The sequence below is a fragment of the Chenopodium quinoa genome, unplaced genomic scaffold (assembly GCF_001683475.1).
Source record: "Chenopodium quinoa cultivar QQ74 unplaced genomic scaffold, ASM168347v1, whole genome shotgun sequence".
NCBI classification, from domain to species: Eukaryota; Viridiplantae; Streptophyta; class Magnoliopsida; order Caryophyllales; family Amaranthaceae; genus Chenopodium; species Chenopodium quinoa.
In genome coordinates, this window is record NW_018742211.1 from 1,390,876 (window position 1) to 1,409,917 (window position 19,042).

General features: G+C 31.0%; 1 protein-coding gene across 1 annotated transcript in view; it reads left to right on the forward strand.

Annotated features, from left to right (window-relative positions):
* The first annotated feature begins 16,067 nt into the window (after positions 1–16,067).
* LOC110733803 overlaps positions 16,068–19,042 on the forward strand; it is a 102,687-nt gene continuing 99,712 nt past the window's right edge. The window contains exons 1-3 of the mRNA XM_021913868.1: positions 16,068–16,317; positions 16,417–16,500; positions 16,738–16,900. Of these exons, the coding sequence (XP_021769560.1) occupies positions 16,068–16,317; positions 16,417–16,500; positions 16,738–16,900 (497 nt within the window). The remainder of the gene's footprint in view (positions 16,318–16,416; positions 16,501–16,737; positions 16,901–19,042) is intronic.

Here is a 19,042-nt window from a genome sequence, read left to right on the forward strand (position 1 = left end):
GGAATTCTCCCAATCAGCGAGAAGAACTTTACCTATTCCGTATTCTTTCCTCCTGTACGTAAACTAATTTGATCGTCGGAGGCGAAGTTCCTACCAATCGGAGTCTTCGTGATCTTGCAGGTACCAACTCTCCCGCAGGACGCATCAAAAAACCCCGAAACACATTAGACTTTAATTTTTTTCAAAAAGCTTTGTTTGAATGTGTTTATCTTTCATTTGATTCAATTAGCTTTGTTGAATGCATTTCACTTTCATTTGATTCAATTAGCTTTGTTGAACGCATTAGACTTTAATTTGATTCAAAATGGTTTGTTTGAATGTGTTTGACTTTACTTTGATTCAAAAATCTTTGTTTGAATGTGTTTGACTTTTATTTGATTCAATTAGCTCTGTTTGAATGTGTTTGACTTTCATTTGATTCAATTAGCTTTTTTTAAATGTGTTTGACTTTCATTTTATTAGATTAGCTTTGTTGAATGCATTTGACTATAATTTGATTTAAAAAGCTTTGTTTGAATGTGTTTGACGTTCATTTGATTCAAATAGCTTTGTTTGAATGTATTTGACTTTCATTTGATTCAGTTAGCTTTGTAAAATGCATTTGACTTTCATTTGATTCGATTAGCTTTGTTGAACGCATTTGACTATAATTTGATTCAAAAAGCTTTGTTTGAATGTGTTTGACTTTCATTTGATTCAGTTAGCTTTGTAGAATGCATTGGTCATTCATTTGATTAAATTAGCATTGTTGAATCAATTAGGCTTTCATTTGATACATAAAGCTTTGTTTGAATGTGTTTGACTATCATTTGATTTAATTAGCTTTGTAGAACGCATTTGACATTCCTTTGATTCAATTAGCTTTATTGAATGCATTTGACATTCATTTGATTCAAAAAGCTTTGTTTGAATGTGTTTGACTTTCATTTGATTCAATTAGCTTTGTAGAATGCATTTAACTTTCATTTGATTCAATTAGCTTTGTTTAATGCACTAGACTTTCATTTGATTCAAAAAGCTTTGTTTAAATGTGTTTAACTTTCATTTGATTCAATTAGCTTTGTTTGAATGTGATTGACTTTCATTTGATTCAATTAGCTTTGTTGAATGCATTAGACTTTAACTTGATATAAAAAGATATATTTGAATGTGTTTGGCATTCATTGGATTAAATTAGCGTTGTTTGAATGTGTTTATCTTTCATTTGATTCAATTAACATTATAGAATGTATTTGACTTTCATTTTATTCATTTAGCATTGTTGAATGCATTTGACATTCATTTTATTCAAAAAGCTTTGTTTAAGTATGTTGACTTTCATTTGATTTAATTAGCTTTGTTTGAATGTGTTTGACTTAAATTTGATTCAAAATGCTTTGTTTGAATGTGTTTGACTTTCATTTGATTCAATTAGATTTGTTTGAATGTGTTTGACTTTCATTTGATTAAATTAGCTTTGTAGAATGCATTTGACTTTCATTTGATTCAATTAGCTTTGTTGAATGCATTTGACTTTCATTTGATTCAAAAAGCTTTGTTTGAATGTGTTTGACTTTCATTTGATTAAATTAGCTTTGTTGAATGCAATTGACTTTAATTTGATTTAAAAAGCTTAGTTTGAATGTGTTTGACTTTCATTTGATTCAAATAGCTTTGTTGAATGCATTTGACTTTCATTTGATTTAAATTCTTTGTTTGAAGGTGTTTGACTTTCATTTAATTCAATTAGCTTTGTAGAATGCATTTGACTTTCATTTGATTCAATTAGCTTTGTTGAATGCATTACACTTTAATTTTTTTCAAAACGCTTTGTTTGAATGTGTTTGTCTTTCATTTGATTCAATTACCTTTGTTTAATGCATTTGACTTTCATTTGATTCAATTAGCTTTGTTGAACGCATTAAACTTTAATTTGATTCAAAATGCTTTGTTTGAATGTGTTTGACTTTAATTTGATTCAAAAAGCTTTGTTTGAATGTGTTTGACTTTCATTTGATTCGATAAGCTGTGTTTGAATGTGTTTGACTTTCATTTGATTAAATTAGCTTTTTTATATGTGTTTGACTTTCATTTGATTCAATTTAGCTTTGTTGAATGCATTTGACTATAATTTGATTCAAAAAGCTTTATTTGAATGTATTTGACTTTCATTTAATTCAATTAGCTTTGTTTGAATGTGTTTGACTTTCCTTTGATTCAATTAGCTTTGTTGAATGCATTGGACTTTAATTTGATTTAATTAGCTTTGTTGAATTCATTAGACTTAAATTTGATTCAAAAAGATTTGTTTGAATGTGTTTTACTTTCATTTGATTTAATTAGCTTTGAGTGAATGTGTTTGACTTTCATTTGATTAAATTAGCTTTGTTGAATGCATTTGACTTTCATTTGATTCAATTAGCTTTGTTGAACGCATTAGACTTTAATTTGATACAAAATTCTTTGTTTGAATGTGTTTGACTTTAATTTGATTCAAAAAGCTTTGTTTGAATGTGTTTGACTTTCATTTGATTCAATTAGCTTTGTTTGTATGTGTTTGACTTTCATTTGATTCAATTAGCTTTTTTTGAATGTGTTTGACTTTCATTTTATTCAATTAGCTTTGTTGAATGCATTAGACTTTAATTTGAATGTGTTTAACTTTCATTGAATTCAATTAGGTTTGTTGAATGTATTTGACTTTCATTCGATTCAATTAGCTTTAATGAATGCATTTGACTTTCATTTGATTAAAAAAGCTATGTTTGAATATGTTTGACTTTCATTTGATTCAGTTAGGTTTGTTTGAATGTGTTTGACTTTCATTTGATTCAATTAGCATTGTTGAATGCATTTGGCTTTCATTTGATTCATAAAGCTTTGTTTGAATGTGTTTGACTTTCATTTGATTCAATTAGCTTTGTTTGAATGTGTTTGACTTTCATTTGAATGTGTTTGGCTTTAATTGGATTAAATTAGCGATGCTTGAAAGTGTTAAACTTTCATTTGATTCAATTAGCTTTGTAAAATGCATTTAAATTTCATTTGATTCATTTAGCTTTGTTAAATGAATTTGACATTCATTTTATTCAAAAAGCTTTGTTTGAATGTGTTTGACTTTCATTTGATTCAATTAGCTCTGTTTGAATGTGTTTGACTTTCATTTGATTCAATTAGCTTTTTTTAAATGTGTTTGACTTTCATTTTATTAGATTAGCTTTGTTGAATGCATTTGACTATAATTTGATTTAAAAAGCTTTGTTTGAATGTGTTTGACGTTCATTTGATTCAAATAGCTTTGTTTGAATGTATTTGACTTTCATTTGATTCAGTTAGCTTTGTAAAATGCATTTGACTTTCATTTGATTCGATTAGCTTTGTTGAACGCATTTGACTATAATTTGATTCAAAAAGCTTTGTTTGAATGTGTTTGACTTTCATTTGATTCAGTTAGCTTTGTAGAATGCATTGGTCATTCATTTGATTAAATTAGCATTGTTGAATCAATTAGGCTTTCATTTGATACATAAAGCTTTGTTTGAATGTGTTTGACTATCATTTGATTTAATTAGCTTTGTAGAACGCATTTGACATTCCTTTGATTCAATTAGCTTTATTGAATGCATTTGACATTCATTTGATTCAAAAAGCTTTGTTTGAATGTGTTTGACTTTCATTTGATTCAATTAGCTTTGTAGAATGCATTTAACTTTCATTTGATTCAATTAGCTTTGTTTAATGCACTAGACTTTCATTTGATTCAAAAAGCTTTGTTTAAATGTGTTTAACTTTCATTTGATTCAATTAGCTTTGTTTGAATGTGATTGACTTTCATTTGATTCAATTAGCTTTGTTGAATGCATTAGACTTTAACTTGATATAAAAAGATATATTTGAATGTGTTTGGCATTCATTGGATTAAATTAGCGTTGTTTGAATGTGTTTATCTTTCATTTGATTCAATTAACATTATAGAATGTATTTGACTTTCATTTTATTCATTTAGCATTGTTGAATGCATTTGACATTCATTTTATTCAAAAAGCTTTGTTTAAGTATGTTGACTTTCATTTGATTTAATTAGCTTTGTTTGAATGTGTTTGACTTAAATTTGATTCAAAATGCTTTGTTTGAATGTGTTTGACTTTCATTTGATTCAATTAGATTTGTTTGAATGTGTTTGACTTTCATTTGATTAAATTAGCTTTGTAGAATGCATTTGACTTTCATTTGATTCAATTAGCTTTGTTGAATGCATTTGACTTTCATTTGATTCAAAAAGCTTTGTTTGAATGTGTTTGACTTTCATTTGATTAAATTAGCTTTGTTGAATGCAATTGACTTTAATTTGATTTAAAAAGCTTAGTTTGAATGTGTTTGACTTTCATTTGATTCAAATAGCTTTGTTGAATGCATTTGACTTTCATTTGATTTAAATTCTTTGTTTGAAGGTGTTTGACTTTCATTTAATTCAATTAGCTTTGTAGAATGCATTTGACTTTCATTTGATTCAATTAGCTTTGTTGAATGCATTACACTTTAATTTTTTTCAAAACGCTTTGTTTGAATGTGTTTGTCTTTCATTTGATTCAATTACCTTTGTTTAATGCATTTGACTTTCATTTGATTCAATTAGCTTTGTTGAACGCATTAAACTTTAATTTGATTCAAAATGCTTTGTTTGAATGTGTTTGACTTTAATTTGATTCAAAAAGCTTTGTTTGAATGTGTTTGACTTTCATTTGATTCGATAAGCTGTGTTTGAATGTGTTTGACTTTCATTTGATTAAATTAGCTTTTTTATATGTGTTTGACTTTCATTTGATTCAATTTAGCTTTGTTGAATGCATTTGACTATAATTTGATTCAAAAAGCTTTATTTGAATGTATTTGACTTTCATTTAATTCAATTAGCTTTGTTTGAATGTGTTTGACTTTCCTTTGATTCAATTAGCTTTGTTGAATGCATTGGACTTTAATTTGATTTAATTAGCTTTGTTGAATTCATTAGACTTAAATTTGATTCAAAAAGATTTGTTTGAATGTGTTTTACTTTCATTTGATTTAATTAGCTTTGAGTGAATGTGTTTGACTTTCATTTGATTAAATTAGCTTTGTTGAATGCATTTGACTTTCATTTGATTCAATTAGCTTTGTTGAACGCATTAGACTTTAATTTGATACAAAATTCTTTGTTTGAATGTGTTTGACTTTAATTTGATTCAAAAAGCTTTGTTTGAATGTGTTTGACTTTCATTTGATTCAATTAGCTTTGTTTGTATGTGTTTGACTTTCATTTGATTCAATTAGCTTTTTTTGAATGTGTTTGACTTTCATTTTATTCAATTAGCTTTGTTGAATGCATTAGACTTTAATTTGAATGTGTTTAACTTTCATTGAATTCAATTAGGTTTGTTGAATGTATTTGACTTTCATTCGATTCAATTAGCTTTAATGAATGCATTTGACTTTCATTTGATTAAAAAAGCTATGTTTGAATATGTTTGACTTTCATTTGATTCAGTTAGGTTTGTTTGAATGTGTTTGACATTCATTTGATTCAATTAGCATTGTTGAATGCATTTGGCTTTCATTTGATTCATAAAGCTTTGTTTGAATGTGTTTGACTTTCATTTGATTCAATTAGCTTTGTTTGAATGTGTTTGACTTTCATTTGAATGTGTTTGGCTTTAATTGGATTAAATTAGCGATGCTTGAAAGTGTTAAACTTTCATTTGATTCAATTAGCTTTGTAAAATGCATTTAAATTTCATTTGATTCATTTAGCTTTGTTAAATGAATTTGACATTCATTTTATTCAAAAAGCTTTGTTTGAATGTGTTTGACTTTCATTTGATTTAATTAGCTTTGTTTGAATGTGTTAGACTTAAACTTTATTAAAAAAGGTTTGTATGAATGTGTTTGACTTTCATTTGATTCAATTAGCTATGTAGAATGCATTTGACTTTCATTTGATTCAATTAGCTTTGTTGAATGCATTTGACATTCATTTTATTCAAAAAGCTATGTTTGAGTGTGTTGATTTTCATTTAATTTAATTAGCTTTGTTTGAATGTGTTTCACTTAAATTTGATTCAAAAAGCTTTGTTTGAATGTGTTTGACTTTCATTTGATTCAATTAGCTTTGTAGAATGCATTTGACTTTCATTTGATTCAATTATCTTTGTTGAATACATTATACTTTAATTTGATTCAAAATGCTTTGTTTGAATGTGTTTGGCTTTAATTTGATTCAAAAAGCTTTGTTTGAATGTGTTTGACTTTCATTTGATTAAATTAGTTTTGTTTGAATGTGTTTGACTTTCCTTTGATTCAATCAGCTTTGTTTGAATGTGTTTGACTTTCATTTGATTCAATTAGCTTTGTTTGAATGTGCTTTACATTCATTTGATTCAATTAGCTTTGTAGAATACATTTGTCTTTCATTTGATTCAATTAGCATTGGTGAATGCATTAGGCTTTCATTCGATTCAAAAACCTTTGTTTGAATGTGTTTAACTTTTATTTGATTAAATTAGCTTTGTTTGAATGTGTTTGACTTTCACTTGATTCAATTAGGTTTGTTAAATGCATTAGACTTTAACTTGTTTCAAAAAGATTTATTTTAATGTGTTTGGCTTTCATTGGATTAAATTAGTGTTGTTTGTATGTTTTTAACTTTCATTTGATTCAATTAGCTTTGTAGAATGCATTTGACTTTCATTTGATTCATTTAGCTTTGTTGAATGCATTTGATTTTCATTACACTCAAAAAGCTTTGTTTGAATGTCTTTAACTTTCATTTGATTCAATTAGCTTTGTAGAATGCATTTGACTTTCATTTGATTCAATTAGCTTTGTTTAATGCATTTGACTTTCATTTGATTCAAAAAGCTTTTTTTGAATGTGTTTAACTTTCATTTGATTCAATTAGCTTTGTTTGAATGTGTTTGACTTTCATTTTATTCAATTAGCTTTTTTGAATGCATTAGACTTTAACTTGATATAAAAAGATATATTTGAATGTAATTGGCTTTCGTTGGATTAAATTAGTGTTGTTTGAATGTGTTTAACTTTCATTTGATTCAATTAGCTTTGTTGAATGCATTTGACATTCATTTTATTCAAAAAGCTATGTTTGAGTGTGCTGACTTTCATTTAATTTAATTAGCTTTGTTTGAATGTGCTTGACTTAAATTTGATTCAAAAAGAATTGTTTGAATGTGTTTTATTTTCATTTGATTCAATTAGCTTGGTAGAATGCATTTGACTTTCATTTGATTCAATTATCTTTGTTGAATGCATTAGACTTTGATTTGATTCAAAATGCTTTGTTTGAATGTGTTTGACTTTAATTTAATTCAAAAAGTTGTGTTTGAATGTGTTTGACTTTCATTTGATTCAATTAGCTTTGTTTGAATGTGCTTTACTTTTATTTGAGTCAATTAGCTTTGTAGAATAAATTTGTCTTTCATTTGATTCAATTAGCATTTTTAAATGCATTAGGCTTTCATTTGATTTAAAAACCTTTGTTTGAATGTGTTTAACTTTTATTTGATTCAATTAGCTTTGTTTGAATGTGTTTGACTTTCAAATTATTCAATTAGCTTTGTTAAATGCATTAGAATTTCACTTGTTTCAAAAAGATTTATTTTAATGTGTTTGGCTTTCATTGGATTAAATTAGTGTTGTTTTAATGTGTTTAACCTTCATTTGATTCAATTAGCTTTATATAATGCATTTGACTCTCATTTGATTTATATAGCTTCGTTGAATGCATTTGACATTCATTTTATTCAAAAAGCTTTGTTTGAGTTTGTTGACTTTCATTTGATTTAATTAGCTTTGTTTGAAAGTGTTTGACTTAAATTTGATTCAAAAAGCTTTGTTTGAATGTGTTTGACTTTCATTTGATTCAATTAGCTTTGTTGAATGCATTTGTCTTACATTTGATAAAATTAGCATTATTGAATGCATTAGGATTTCATTTGATTAATAAGCTTTGAATGTGTTTGACTTTCATTTGATTCAATTAGCTTTGTAGAATGCATTTGACTTTCGTTTGATTCAATTAGTTTTGTTGAATGCATTTGACTTTCATTTGATTCAAAAAGCTTTGTTTGAATATGTTTGACTTTCATTTGATTCAATTAGCTTTGTAGATTGCATTTGACTTTCATTTCATTCAATTAGCTTTGTTGAATGCATTAGACTTTCATTTGATTCAAAAAGCTTTGTTTGAATGTGTTTAAATTTCATTTGATTCAATTAGTTTATTTTGAATGTGTTTGATTTTCATTTAATTAAATTAGCTTTGTTAAATGCATTAGACTTTAACTTGCTTCAAAAAGATTTATTTGAATGTGTTTGGCTTTCATTGGATTAAATTAGTGTTGTTTGTATGTTTTTAACTTTCATTTGATTCAATTAGCTTTGTAGAATGCATTTGACTTTCATTTGATTCATTTAGCTTTGTTGAATGCATTTGACATTCATTTTATTCAAAAAGCTTTGTTTGAGTGTGTTGACTTTCATTTGATTTAATTAGCTTTGTTTGAATGTGTTTGACATAAATTGGATTCAAAAAGCTTAGTTTGAATGTGTTTGACTTTCATTTGATTATATTAGCTTTGTAGAATGCATTTGACTTTCATTTGATTCAATTACCTTCGTTGAATGCATTAGACTTTGATTTGATTCAAAATGCTTTGTTTGAATGTGTTTGACTTTAATTTAATTCAAAAAGCTTTGTTTGAATGTGTTTGACTTTCATTTGATTCAATTAGTTTATTTTGAATGTGTTTGACTTTCATTTTATTCAGTTAGCTTTGTTTGAATGTGCTTTACTTTCATTTGATTCAATTAGCTTTGTAGAATGAATTTGTCTTTCATTTGATTCAATTAGCATTGTTAAATGCATTAGGCTTTCATTTGATTTAAAAACCTTTGTTTGAATGTGTTTAACTTTCATTTGATTCAATTAGCTTTGTTTGAATGTGTTTGACTTTCAAATTATTCAATTAGCTTTGTTAAATGCATTAGACTTTAACTTGTTTCAAAAAGATTTATTTTAATGTGTTTTGCTTTCATTAGATTAAATTAGTGTTGTTTTAATGTGTTTACTTTTCATTTAATTCAATTAGCTTTATAGAATGCATTTGACTCTCATTTGATTTATATAGCTTCGTTTTAATGCATTTAACATTCATTTAATTCAAAAAGCTTTGTTTGAGTGTGTTGACTTTCATTTGATTTAATTAGCTTTGTTTGAAAGTGTTTGACTTAAATTTGATTCAAAAAGCTTTGTTTGAATGTGTTTGACTTTCATTTGATTCAATTAGCTTTGTAGAATGCATTTGTCTTACATTTGATTAAATTAGCATTATTGAATGCATTAGGATTTCATTTGATTCATAAGCTTTGAATGTGTTTGACTTTCAATTGATTCAATTAGCTTTGTAGAATGCATTTGACTTTCATTTGATTCAATTAGTTTTGTTGAATGCATTTGACTTTCATTTGATTCAAAAAGCTTTGTTTGAATGTGTTTGACTTTCATTTGATTCAATTAGCTTTGTAGAATGCATTTGACTTTCATTTCATTCAATTAGCTTTGTTGAACGCATTAAACTTTAATTTGATTATAAATGCTTTGTATGAATGTGTTTGACTTTAATTTGATTCAAAAAGCTTAGTTTGAATGTGTTTGACTTTCATTTGATTATATTAGCTTTGTAGAATGCATTTGACTTTCATTTGATTCAATTACCTTTGTTGAATGCATTAGACTTTGATTTGATTCAAAATGCTTTGTTTGAATGTGTTTGACTTTAATTTAATTCAAAAAGCTTTGTTTGAATGTGTTTGACTTTCATTTGATTCAATTAGCTTCGTTTGAATGTGTTTGACTTTCATTTTATTCAGTTAGCTTTGTTTGAATGTGCTTTACTTTCATTTGATTCAATTAGCTTTGTAGAATGAATTTGTCTTTCATTTGATTCAATTAGCATTGTTAAATGCATTAGGCTTTCATTTGATTTAAAAACCTTTGTTTGAATGTGTTTAACTTTCATTTGATTCAATTAGCTTTGTTTGAATGTGTTTGACTTTCAAATTATTCAATTAGCTTTGTTAAATGCATTAGACTTTAACTTGTTTCAAAAAGATTTATTTTAATGTGTTTGGCTTTCATTTGATTAAATTAGTGTTGTTTTAATGTGTTTACTTTTCATTTAATTCAATTAGCTTTATAGAATGCATTTGACTCTCATTTGATTTATATAGCTTCGTTTTAATGCATTTAACATTCATTTAATTCAAAAAGCTTTATTTGAGTGTGTTGACTTTCATTTGATTTAATTAGCTTTGTTTGAAAGTGTTTGACTTAAATTTGATTCAAAAAGCTTTGTTTGAATGTGTTTGACTTTCATTTGATTCAATTAGCTTTGTAGAATGCATTTGTCTTACATTTGATTAAATTAGCATTATTGAATGCATTAGGATTTCATTTGATTCATAAGCTTTGAATGTGTTTGACTTTCAATTGATTCAATTAGCTTTGTAGAATGCATTTGACTTTCATTTGATTCAATTAGTTTTGTTGAATGCATTTGACTTTCATTTGATTCAAAAAGCTTTGTTTGAATGTGTTTGACTTTCATTTGATTCAATTAGCTTTGTAGAATGCATTTGACTTTCATTTCATTCAATTAGCTTTGTTGAACGCATTAAACTTTAATTTGATTATAAATGCTTTGTATGAATGTGTTTGACTTTAATTTGATTCAAAAAGCTTAGTTTGAATGTGTTTGACTTTCATTTGATTATATTAGCTTTGTAGAATGCATTTGACTTTCATTTGATTCAATTACCTTTGTTGAATGCATTAGACTTTGATTTGATTCAAAATGCTTTGTTTGAATGTGTTTGACTTTAATTTAATTCAAAAAGCTTTGTTTGAATGTGTTTGACTTTCATTTGATTCAATTAGCTTTGTTTGAATGTGTTTGACTTTCATTTTATTCAGTTAGCTTTGTTTGAATGTGCTTTACTTTCATTTGATTCAATTAGCTTTGTAGAATGAATTTGTCTTTCATTTGATTCAATTAGCATTGTTAAATTCATTAGGCTTTCATTTGAGTTAAAAACCTTTGTTTGAATGTGTTTAACTTTCATTTGATTCAATTAGCTTTGTTTGAATGTGTTTGACTTTCAAATTATTCAATTAGCTTTGTTAAATGCATTAGACTTTAACTTGTTTCAAAAAGATTTATTTTAATGTGTTTGGCTTTCATTAGATTAAATTAGTGTTGTTTTAATGTGTTTAACTTTCATTTGATTCAATTAGCTTTATATAATGCATTTGACTCTCATTTGATTTATATAGCTTCGTTGAATGCATTTGACATTCATTTTATTCAAAAAGCTTTGTTTGAGTGTGTTGACTTTCATTTGATTTAATTAGCTTTGTTTGAAAGTGTTTGACTTAAATTTGATTCAAAAAGCTTTGTTTGAATGTGTTTGACTTTCATTTGATTCAATTAGCTTTGTAGAATGCATTTGTCTTACATTTGATTAAATTAGCATTATTGAATGCATTAGGATTTCATTTGATTCATAAGCTTTGAATGTTTTTGACTTTCATTTGATTCAATTAGCTTTGTAGAATGCATTTGACTTTCATTTGTTTCAATTAGTTTTGTTGAATGCATTTGACTTTCATTTGATTCAAAACGCTTTGTTTGAATATGTTTGACTTTCATTTGATTCAATTAGCTTTGTAGAATGCATTTAACTTTCATTTCATTCAATTAGCTTTGTTGAATGCATTAGACTTTCATTTGATTCAAAAAGCTTTGTTTGAATGTGTTTAAATTTCATTTGATTCAATTAGTTTATTTTGAATGTGTTTGATTTTCATTTAATTAAATTAGCTTTGTTGAATGCATTAGACTTTAACTTGCTTCAAAAAGATTTATTTGAATGTGTTTGGCTTTCATTGGATTAAATTAGTGTTGTTTGTATGTTTTTAACTTTCATTTGATTCAATTAGCTTTGTAGAATGCATTTGACTTTCATTTGATTCATTTAGCTTTGTTGAATGCATTTGACATTCATTTTATTCAAAAAAGCTTTGTTTGAGTGTGTTGACTTTCATTTGATTTAATTAGCTTTGTTTGAATGTGTTTGACATAAATTGGATTCAAAAAGCTTTGTTTGAATGTGTTTGACTTTCATTTGATATAATTAGCTTTCATTGAATGGGTTTTGATTAGGGGATTTTGCTCCCACCAATCGGAATGCGCCACGTGGGCCAATCAGGTCCTGCCAAGTGTCCCCCAGTTGGACATCTCAGGGCTTGCCACGTGGCACACGCTTATTCGTCCACCCTGGACTTATTATGTCATGACACGTGGCATACTCCATGCCTAATGGAGAAGCCTGTCACCTAGGCCCAACTTCCGAGGGAAGCCCAATCAGCCCAAGGTTAACCTAAACCTAGATTGGCACGTTTCCCGAGGTTATAAATACCTCCCTTAATCCTCATTAAGGGAGATTACGCGAACAACGCAGATTACACACATTAAACACTCTCACCTAGAGAGACCCAATCACTTTAATTTCCGCATTAATTACTCCTTAATCAAGTACTAACTTGACCGTCAGAGGCGGATCTCCAAACATCCGGAGCATCCGTTTGTTTTGCAGGTACAGGCGTCCGGTTCCAGTCTCGGAATTGTAACTCTCCCGCAGGACATCAGAAAACCCTGAAACATTTTGGCGCCGTCTGTGGGGAGAGTACTTCTGAGATGGCACCCACGTTTGTACCGGCTCCTGAAGAGAGACGTCCCCTGGACGATCCTCTAGTTCAGTCGGACCACGATACTGAGAATGAATTTGAAGTTGAAGCTCACACAGCTTCAGACGGGACCCTAAGGGCCCGACGTACCTGTCATACCGAAAGGAGGGAACGGGAACATCTTCAAACTGGAAGCGAGCCAGCAGGCGCACCGCCTGTTCGGCAGCAGCCGACTGATGGGTCTGCTCCCATCACAAGGAACGAACTCATGACCTTCATGAGGGACTTCAAGGGAGAAATTCAAGAGTTGATCAACAAGAAGCCGCCTGCTCTGGACAAGGAGCAGTCGGCTAAGAAACCCTCCACTTCACGGAAGAGGAAGCCAGTTCAAGGGCGAGAGGCGACCCCTCATCCTAAATCTAGGAAGTGGGAGCCACCTGCCCTTGATTTCACAAAATACCGTTTTCCTACTCCAGGAAATAGGAAACATGTTCGTCATATTCAGGTGGACGGGTCGAGGAAAACATACACAGACGCTCGGCTACTGCTAGAGCAGAAGAAGAGTGACCGATTGTCAGAGTCGGCCTCTACTTCATACTTCCAAGACAGTCTGCGAAATACCTCGATGAGGCATACTCAGTCGTATCATGAGAGTCAGTCAGGCGGCACCTCCCGTCAGTCCGGCTTTCATAGCGACCAGGCGGTACCAAACTTACCGTTTGTACCGCAACAACAATATTTTTTACAGCCACCTCCGTTTGGTGGACATGCAGCAAAAAATGTCCAACCTATGGACTGGCAGCTACGGTTGCTTAGACTTGGTGAACAGCCGTCGGCCTTCTCCAAGGAAATTACTGAAGCCGCTCAGCCGGCCAAAGTAAAAAAATGTATTAGTAGGCGCCTATGACGGCACTACTAACCCAGAAGACCATCTGATGGCATTCACCAACCTGATGTACCTTCAAGGGTTGGATGATCCCACTTGGTGCAAGTGTTTCCCAGCGACTCTCAAAGGAATCGCACAACAATGGTTCGACAACCTGCCGACTGGTTGTGTAAATAACTTCAAGACGCTTGCTTACTTATTCACCTCCAACTTCGCCATGAACATCCCTGCGAAGAAGACGACCCTTGATTTAGGAACAATTCAGCAGGGCGAGAAGGAGGGGCTTCGTTCTTACATCAGGCGGTGATGAGTGACATTTATGTTACTCTTAGGGGTAGTGTATTGGTCTCTTTTATCCTGTTTTTCTTAGGTTTTTCTACCTCTTTTCTCCTCTTATGGCTTCCTTTTTTTTTATGGATGAAAAGTATGCTTATTTGCGCTTGTTTTGATAATCTTTATGCATAATTTTATCATCTCCATGCTCTCATGATCTTTGCTATCTTTTGCAGGTTCCATGACGGTCCTAAGCACGGTAGGAGGCCCCTTGGCCAAGTATGGAGGCATGGACAAAGACAAGAGGAGCAAAAGGGAAGGAGAGGAAGCAAGAAGAGGAAATTCAAGAGGAGGTGTGGCCGAACCTCTAAGAGGTTCGGTCGAACCAAGGTGTGGTCAAACTTTTGAAAAGTTCGACCGAACCTCCAAGGCAGTTTCAACCAAGTTTTCAGCATGTTTACAGGAGGGGTCGAACCAGGAAAGTTCGACCAAACAAGGATCAGGGAGGTTCGACCGAACCTACCCTGAGTTCGGCCGAACCTACCCTGAGTCCGACCGAACCTACCCAGAGTTTGGTCGGACCTTTTCCCGTTTCAGCTGACTTTTTTGCGGAGCTTCCTAAGCAATTTTGTAAGGGGTATAAATAGTTTTTTTTTGCTCATTAAAGAAAATGATTTTTTTTTCAGTTTAGAATAGATTTTAGGTTAGTTTTAGGTTTTAGAGAGAGAAACTCTCAAAATTTTAGAGAGAGAAAGTGAGGAGCACAATGGTTTTCATGGTTTTTGGATAATCAAATGAGGAATTTGAAGATCTCCACCTTTTATCAATGAGCATTTCTTACTTTCTCTTCTCTTATTGCTTTATTTAGTTGCTTTCATTATGCTTGAGTAGTTTCCCTTCTACTAGGTGTTGAGTGAGGCTTTGTAATGATTATTTGAGTTATTTGAGATAAATTTGATGATAATTGTGTGATTAAATTGATTGAATTGATGTAGGCATGTTGTTTGTTTTAGATTGGATTGATCTCCCATGATAGCACACTTAATTGCATATTGGTTTTAGTTTGACAAGGGATTGTGAATTAGAATTGATATATTTGATTGCATTTTGGGTAATTTTCTTCTATGCACCTAGTCAATGAGGGATCTAGGCTAGGAATTTGAGAGATTACTTTTGAGTGTAGTTAATTCTCATTATAATTCTTTCTTTGCATGATTGATTATCAAATGGATTCTCATTAGCTTATTAATTGTTCTAAGTGGATCTTTTCCCCTAGTAGACTTTATCATACCTTATTCTTTATATGTGTTTTAGTGTAGTTGTAGTGTCCTTTATCCGTAAATCGACTTCGGCATAGCTTAGGCATTAGATTAAGAACAATCTAGCATTACCGTTCCTTGTGGTTCGACTCCGAACTTACCACTAGACTTGTTTAGGGGTTAGTTTTAGGATTTATAAATTTATTTTATAGAGTGTGGAGTGTGCGACCGTTCTAACGCCCATCAAAATGGCGTCGTTGCCGGGGAACGATGCCAATGCTTGATTGTTTTTTATTGCTTGAGTCTAGGTCTTTGTGTATACTTTTTTTTATTTGTTTATTTATTTTTTGTTTGTTTGATTGTTTTTGTTAAAAAAAATTAAAAAATGCCATGTTTCTCATTTCCTCAATATGATGATGAGCCTTTTTGTGATTATTTCAATAGACTTGAGGGACTTGTAGATCGTAATTCTTATAGTCTTTGGGAGGCTTCTGAGATTTGTTATTTTGGTTTGAATAAGCAAACTAGGGATATTGTTGAAAGCATGTATAATGGTGAATTTAAAGCATTATCAACTGATGATGCTTGGGATTTTTATGTATGGTTTGCTAGGGATGTTTACAATAAGGGTAATCATGTTTCTAATATTGATGTGCAATGTGTCGATTCTTCTAATGTTAGCATGCATTCCCATGATTTGTCACATGATCTCATTAGTGAACCTAGAACAAATGATTTCAACTCTATTTCCCCTATTGTTCATGATGATGAGGTGCATTCCAATGTTGATGAGCATGGTGTGTTTCATTATTCTTCATTATTTAGCATGCCTTCTTGTGATGTACCTTTTTCTCCCAATAATGAATCTTATATGCTTGATTGTGCCCCCACTCCCCGTGATGATGATTATACTCATCCTTCTAAAGTTGATGCTTACAATCTTGGTTGTGATCCTTCTCCCCTTGTTAACCCTCAATTTTCTTCATCTTGTGAGTGTCCGATTGATTATTTAGAATCCCTTATTAGGTGTGTTGAGCTTGATTCTACTTTTGGGCCAAGTAAGGAGTTGTTTTTAAATTCTATGAGAAGTCAATTGGAGATGATGAATAGGAGTGAAGAGCGTATTGAGGAGGTAATAAGGAGAAAGGAAGAGCAAGAAAGCCAATTGTCATCTTTGTTGCATGATCTTGAATCTTTCAAATCCCATGTGTGTATTGAAGATGATGATGATGATGTTTTTGTGCAATCAAAAGATTGTGAGGAAGACAACAATGAGCTTTTGAGTGAAGTAAAGAGAGTTGAGAGTGAATGAAATGATGATTTTATGAATCAAAACCCTCTTTCTTATTTTGACCAAGTGCATGTTTGTGATTCCTCTATTCATGAGTATTTGGACTCATTTGAGATTATGTCCCATTTATTTTGTGAGGTTCAAATGAAAAATAATGACATTTTGAGTGAGTTCATAGAGAATGCTTCATGGGAAAGAGATGAATTTGAGATGAATTTGCATCCATTCATGCATGGTTTTGAGATCTTAGGCTTTCAGATTTCTAAGGGAAATGTTGTTTATCGTCGTGATAGGGAATTGGAAGATGAGGTTGTTTCTCTTGGAGATTGGTTGTTTGAGGGATATGTAGATCACGAGTGTTCTTCTTTTGAGAATTCAATGATTAATTTTCATTCCCTTATTAGTGATGAGAGGCAAGGTGGTGAAAATGAGATCATTTGTGAGACCATTTCTCCTATCCCCCCACGTCATCATATTCCATTTTCAAGAAAATTTGATCATGTTCCCTCCTATCCCATGTCACTCCCTTCTTTTCTCAAAGAGCCTATTGGGGACCCTCTTTCTATTTGTGATCTTCAAGCTCCCCACTCATCGATTATTGAGGAAAAGGGTGATTTTGCCACCAAAAAACATTTTAAGGAGAGTTTGCCTTCCTTTTCTTATTCTTCTTCTTCTTCTTTCTTTGTTGAATTTTCTTTTGATTCTTCTTCTTCTTTTTCTTGGCATCTCTCTCCTCATTTGCGTGCACTATCCTTGTTGCACGTTATCTTCCCGTCATTTTCCTACCTTCTTTCTTATAAAATGTGTAGTAGTGCATTTGATAAGCTCTTACGATCCTTGCAATATTATTTACTAGAGCGGTCAAGCTTGGACCTTAAGCAAGCCTTTCTCGGGAAGTAACCCGTGTTTATTGCTTTCATTTTTTATTTTTTTTAGAATAGTTTTCGGCCTCATGGAAATGTTTGTGTGCTTGGTGCTAGGTACATAACTTAATATACTCTTATACATTGGTTTGGATCAAGAATCGAGGAAGTTTGACTCCACTTTTGCTAGCACATGGAAAACAAGATTCAATTTTATAGGTAGTCAGCTTCAAGAAGGTTTAATTGGGTCATTTGCGGGTACTATACCCACCTAATATCCGGTAATATCCTTCCTTGCTCTTCCTCTAATGATTTGTGACTTGTTAGACATATGTTGGTTGGTTGGATGACTTTCTTTCTTTTCTCCTCCCATGGATTCTTTGGTTTAAAGTTTGAGCATGTTGCCTCATTCAAGCTTGGGGGAGGGTATTCTATCATGTTTGGTGGAATTTTGATTCATATATGCCATGCACATTTGTATATGCATTTCCATTTTCTTTATTTTGAAAATTCCAAAAAGATTTTGTTTCTATCAAGGCAAATTTGCAATGTGTTTTGTTTTGTTCTTACTTTTGACATAATACGCTTGGACTTGTATTCTTGAATGTCTTTATTCCTAAATTATAAAGGTATGCACGGTTTGAGAATGTGTTAGGTTGACTCTAGGATATGATATGCTAAGGTAGTTGTTAAGAACTTTGAGACCATGAAGCCCTAGTTCACTTGCTTGTGGTAAGATGGAGTTGCTCTCTATGGTGGATATGAAATCAAGAGTTAGTTATTGCTATCCCTAGTGAGGTAAATTGTTCAAGCCTTCATCATACTTTGTTGAGCGGCATATTTGGATCCTTGGCTATTGCATTCTCGTATCTAGAACTTGACTTTTAGCTCCCAAGATCGCGACCGTGCCACTTTAGGGGATGACAAAGGAATTTTTCTTTTTATAGGATAGATTTTCTATTTTTGAGTTTAGTTTATATTTGCCCCTCTTGCTAGCCCTTTTGAGCCATATACCTTCTTTTCTCTAGCCACAATACAAGCCTTGAAGCCTTGGTTTCACTTTCTACCTTTAGTTTTGTGAAGCAATTTAGTTTTCGAGCTTGTTTTATTGTTTATGGTGCAAGTTTAGAATTATGAGTTTATTTGCAAAGCAAGTATGTGTTGTATATAAGTTTGTGCATAAAAGCAAATGCATTTTGAGAAAAAGTCGTCCAAAGTTAAAGAGGCAAGGACTTTTAAATGAAAAAAAAAATGTCAAAAAAAAAAGGTAAAAGAAGAATGAAAAGCACAAAAATGATTTTGTTATAGTTGTTTTTTTTTCCCTTTTTTTGTTAGTTTGTTTTAAATAAGCTTGGGGGAAATTTATTTTATGAGCATAGTTGGTACTTTTGTTTTGGATTCGTTTGGATCTTGTGGAAAAAGTTCCACCCGAGCTTCACATGTAGGTTTACCACCAATTTCAAAAGTTTTCCACACCTTTACTCTCCTAGCCTGTGTATTACAACCTTGAAAGTCCTTTTGATCCTAGAGGGTTAAGTCATTTAGTGGTGGCAGGAAATAGGAATCAAGCCTATAGAGCGAGTTTGCATAGCCAAGATGTTGGGTAACCTTCTCATGTTTTGAATTTCTTACTTATTTTCCGGTTCCTTCGTGGAATCATGAGAAGCTAACTTGAAAGTGGATTTGAAACTT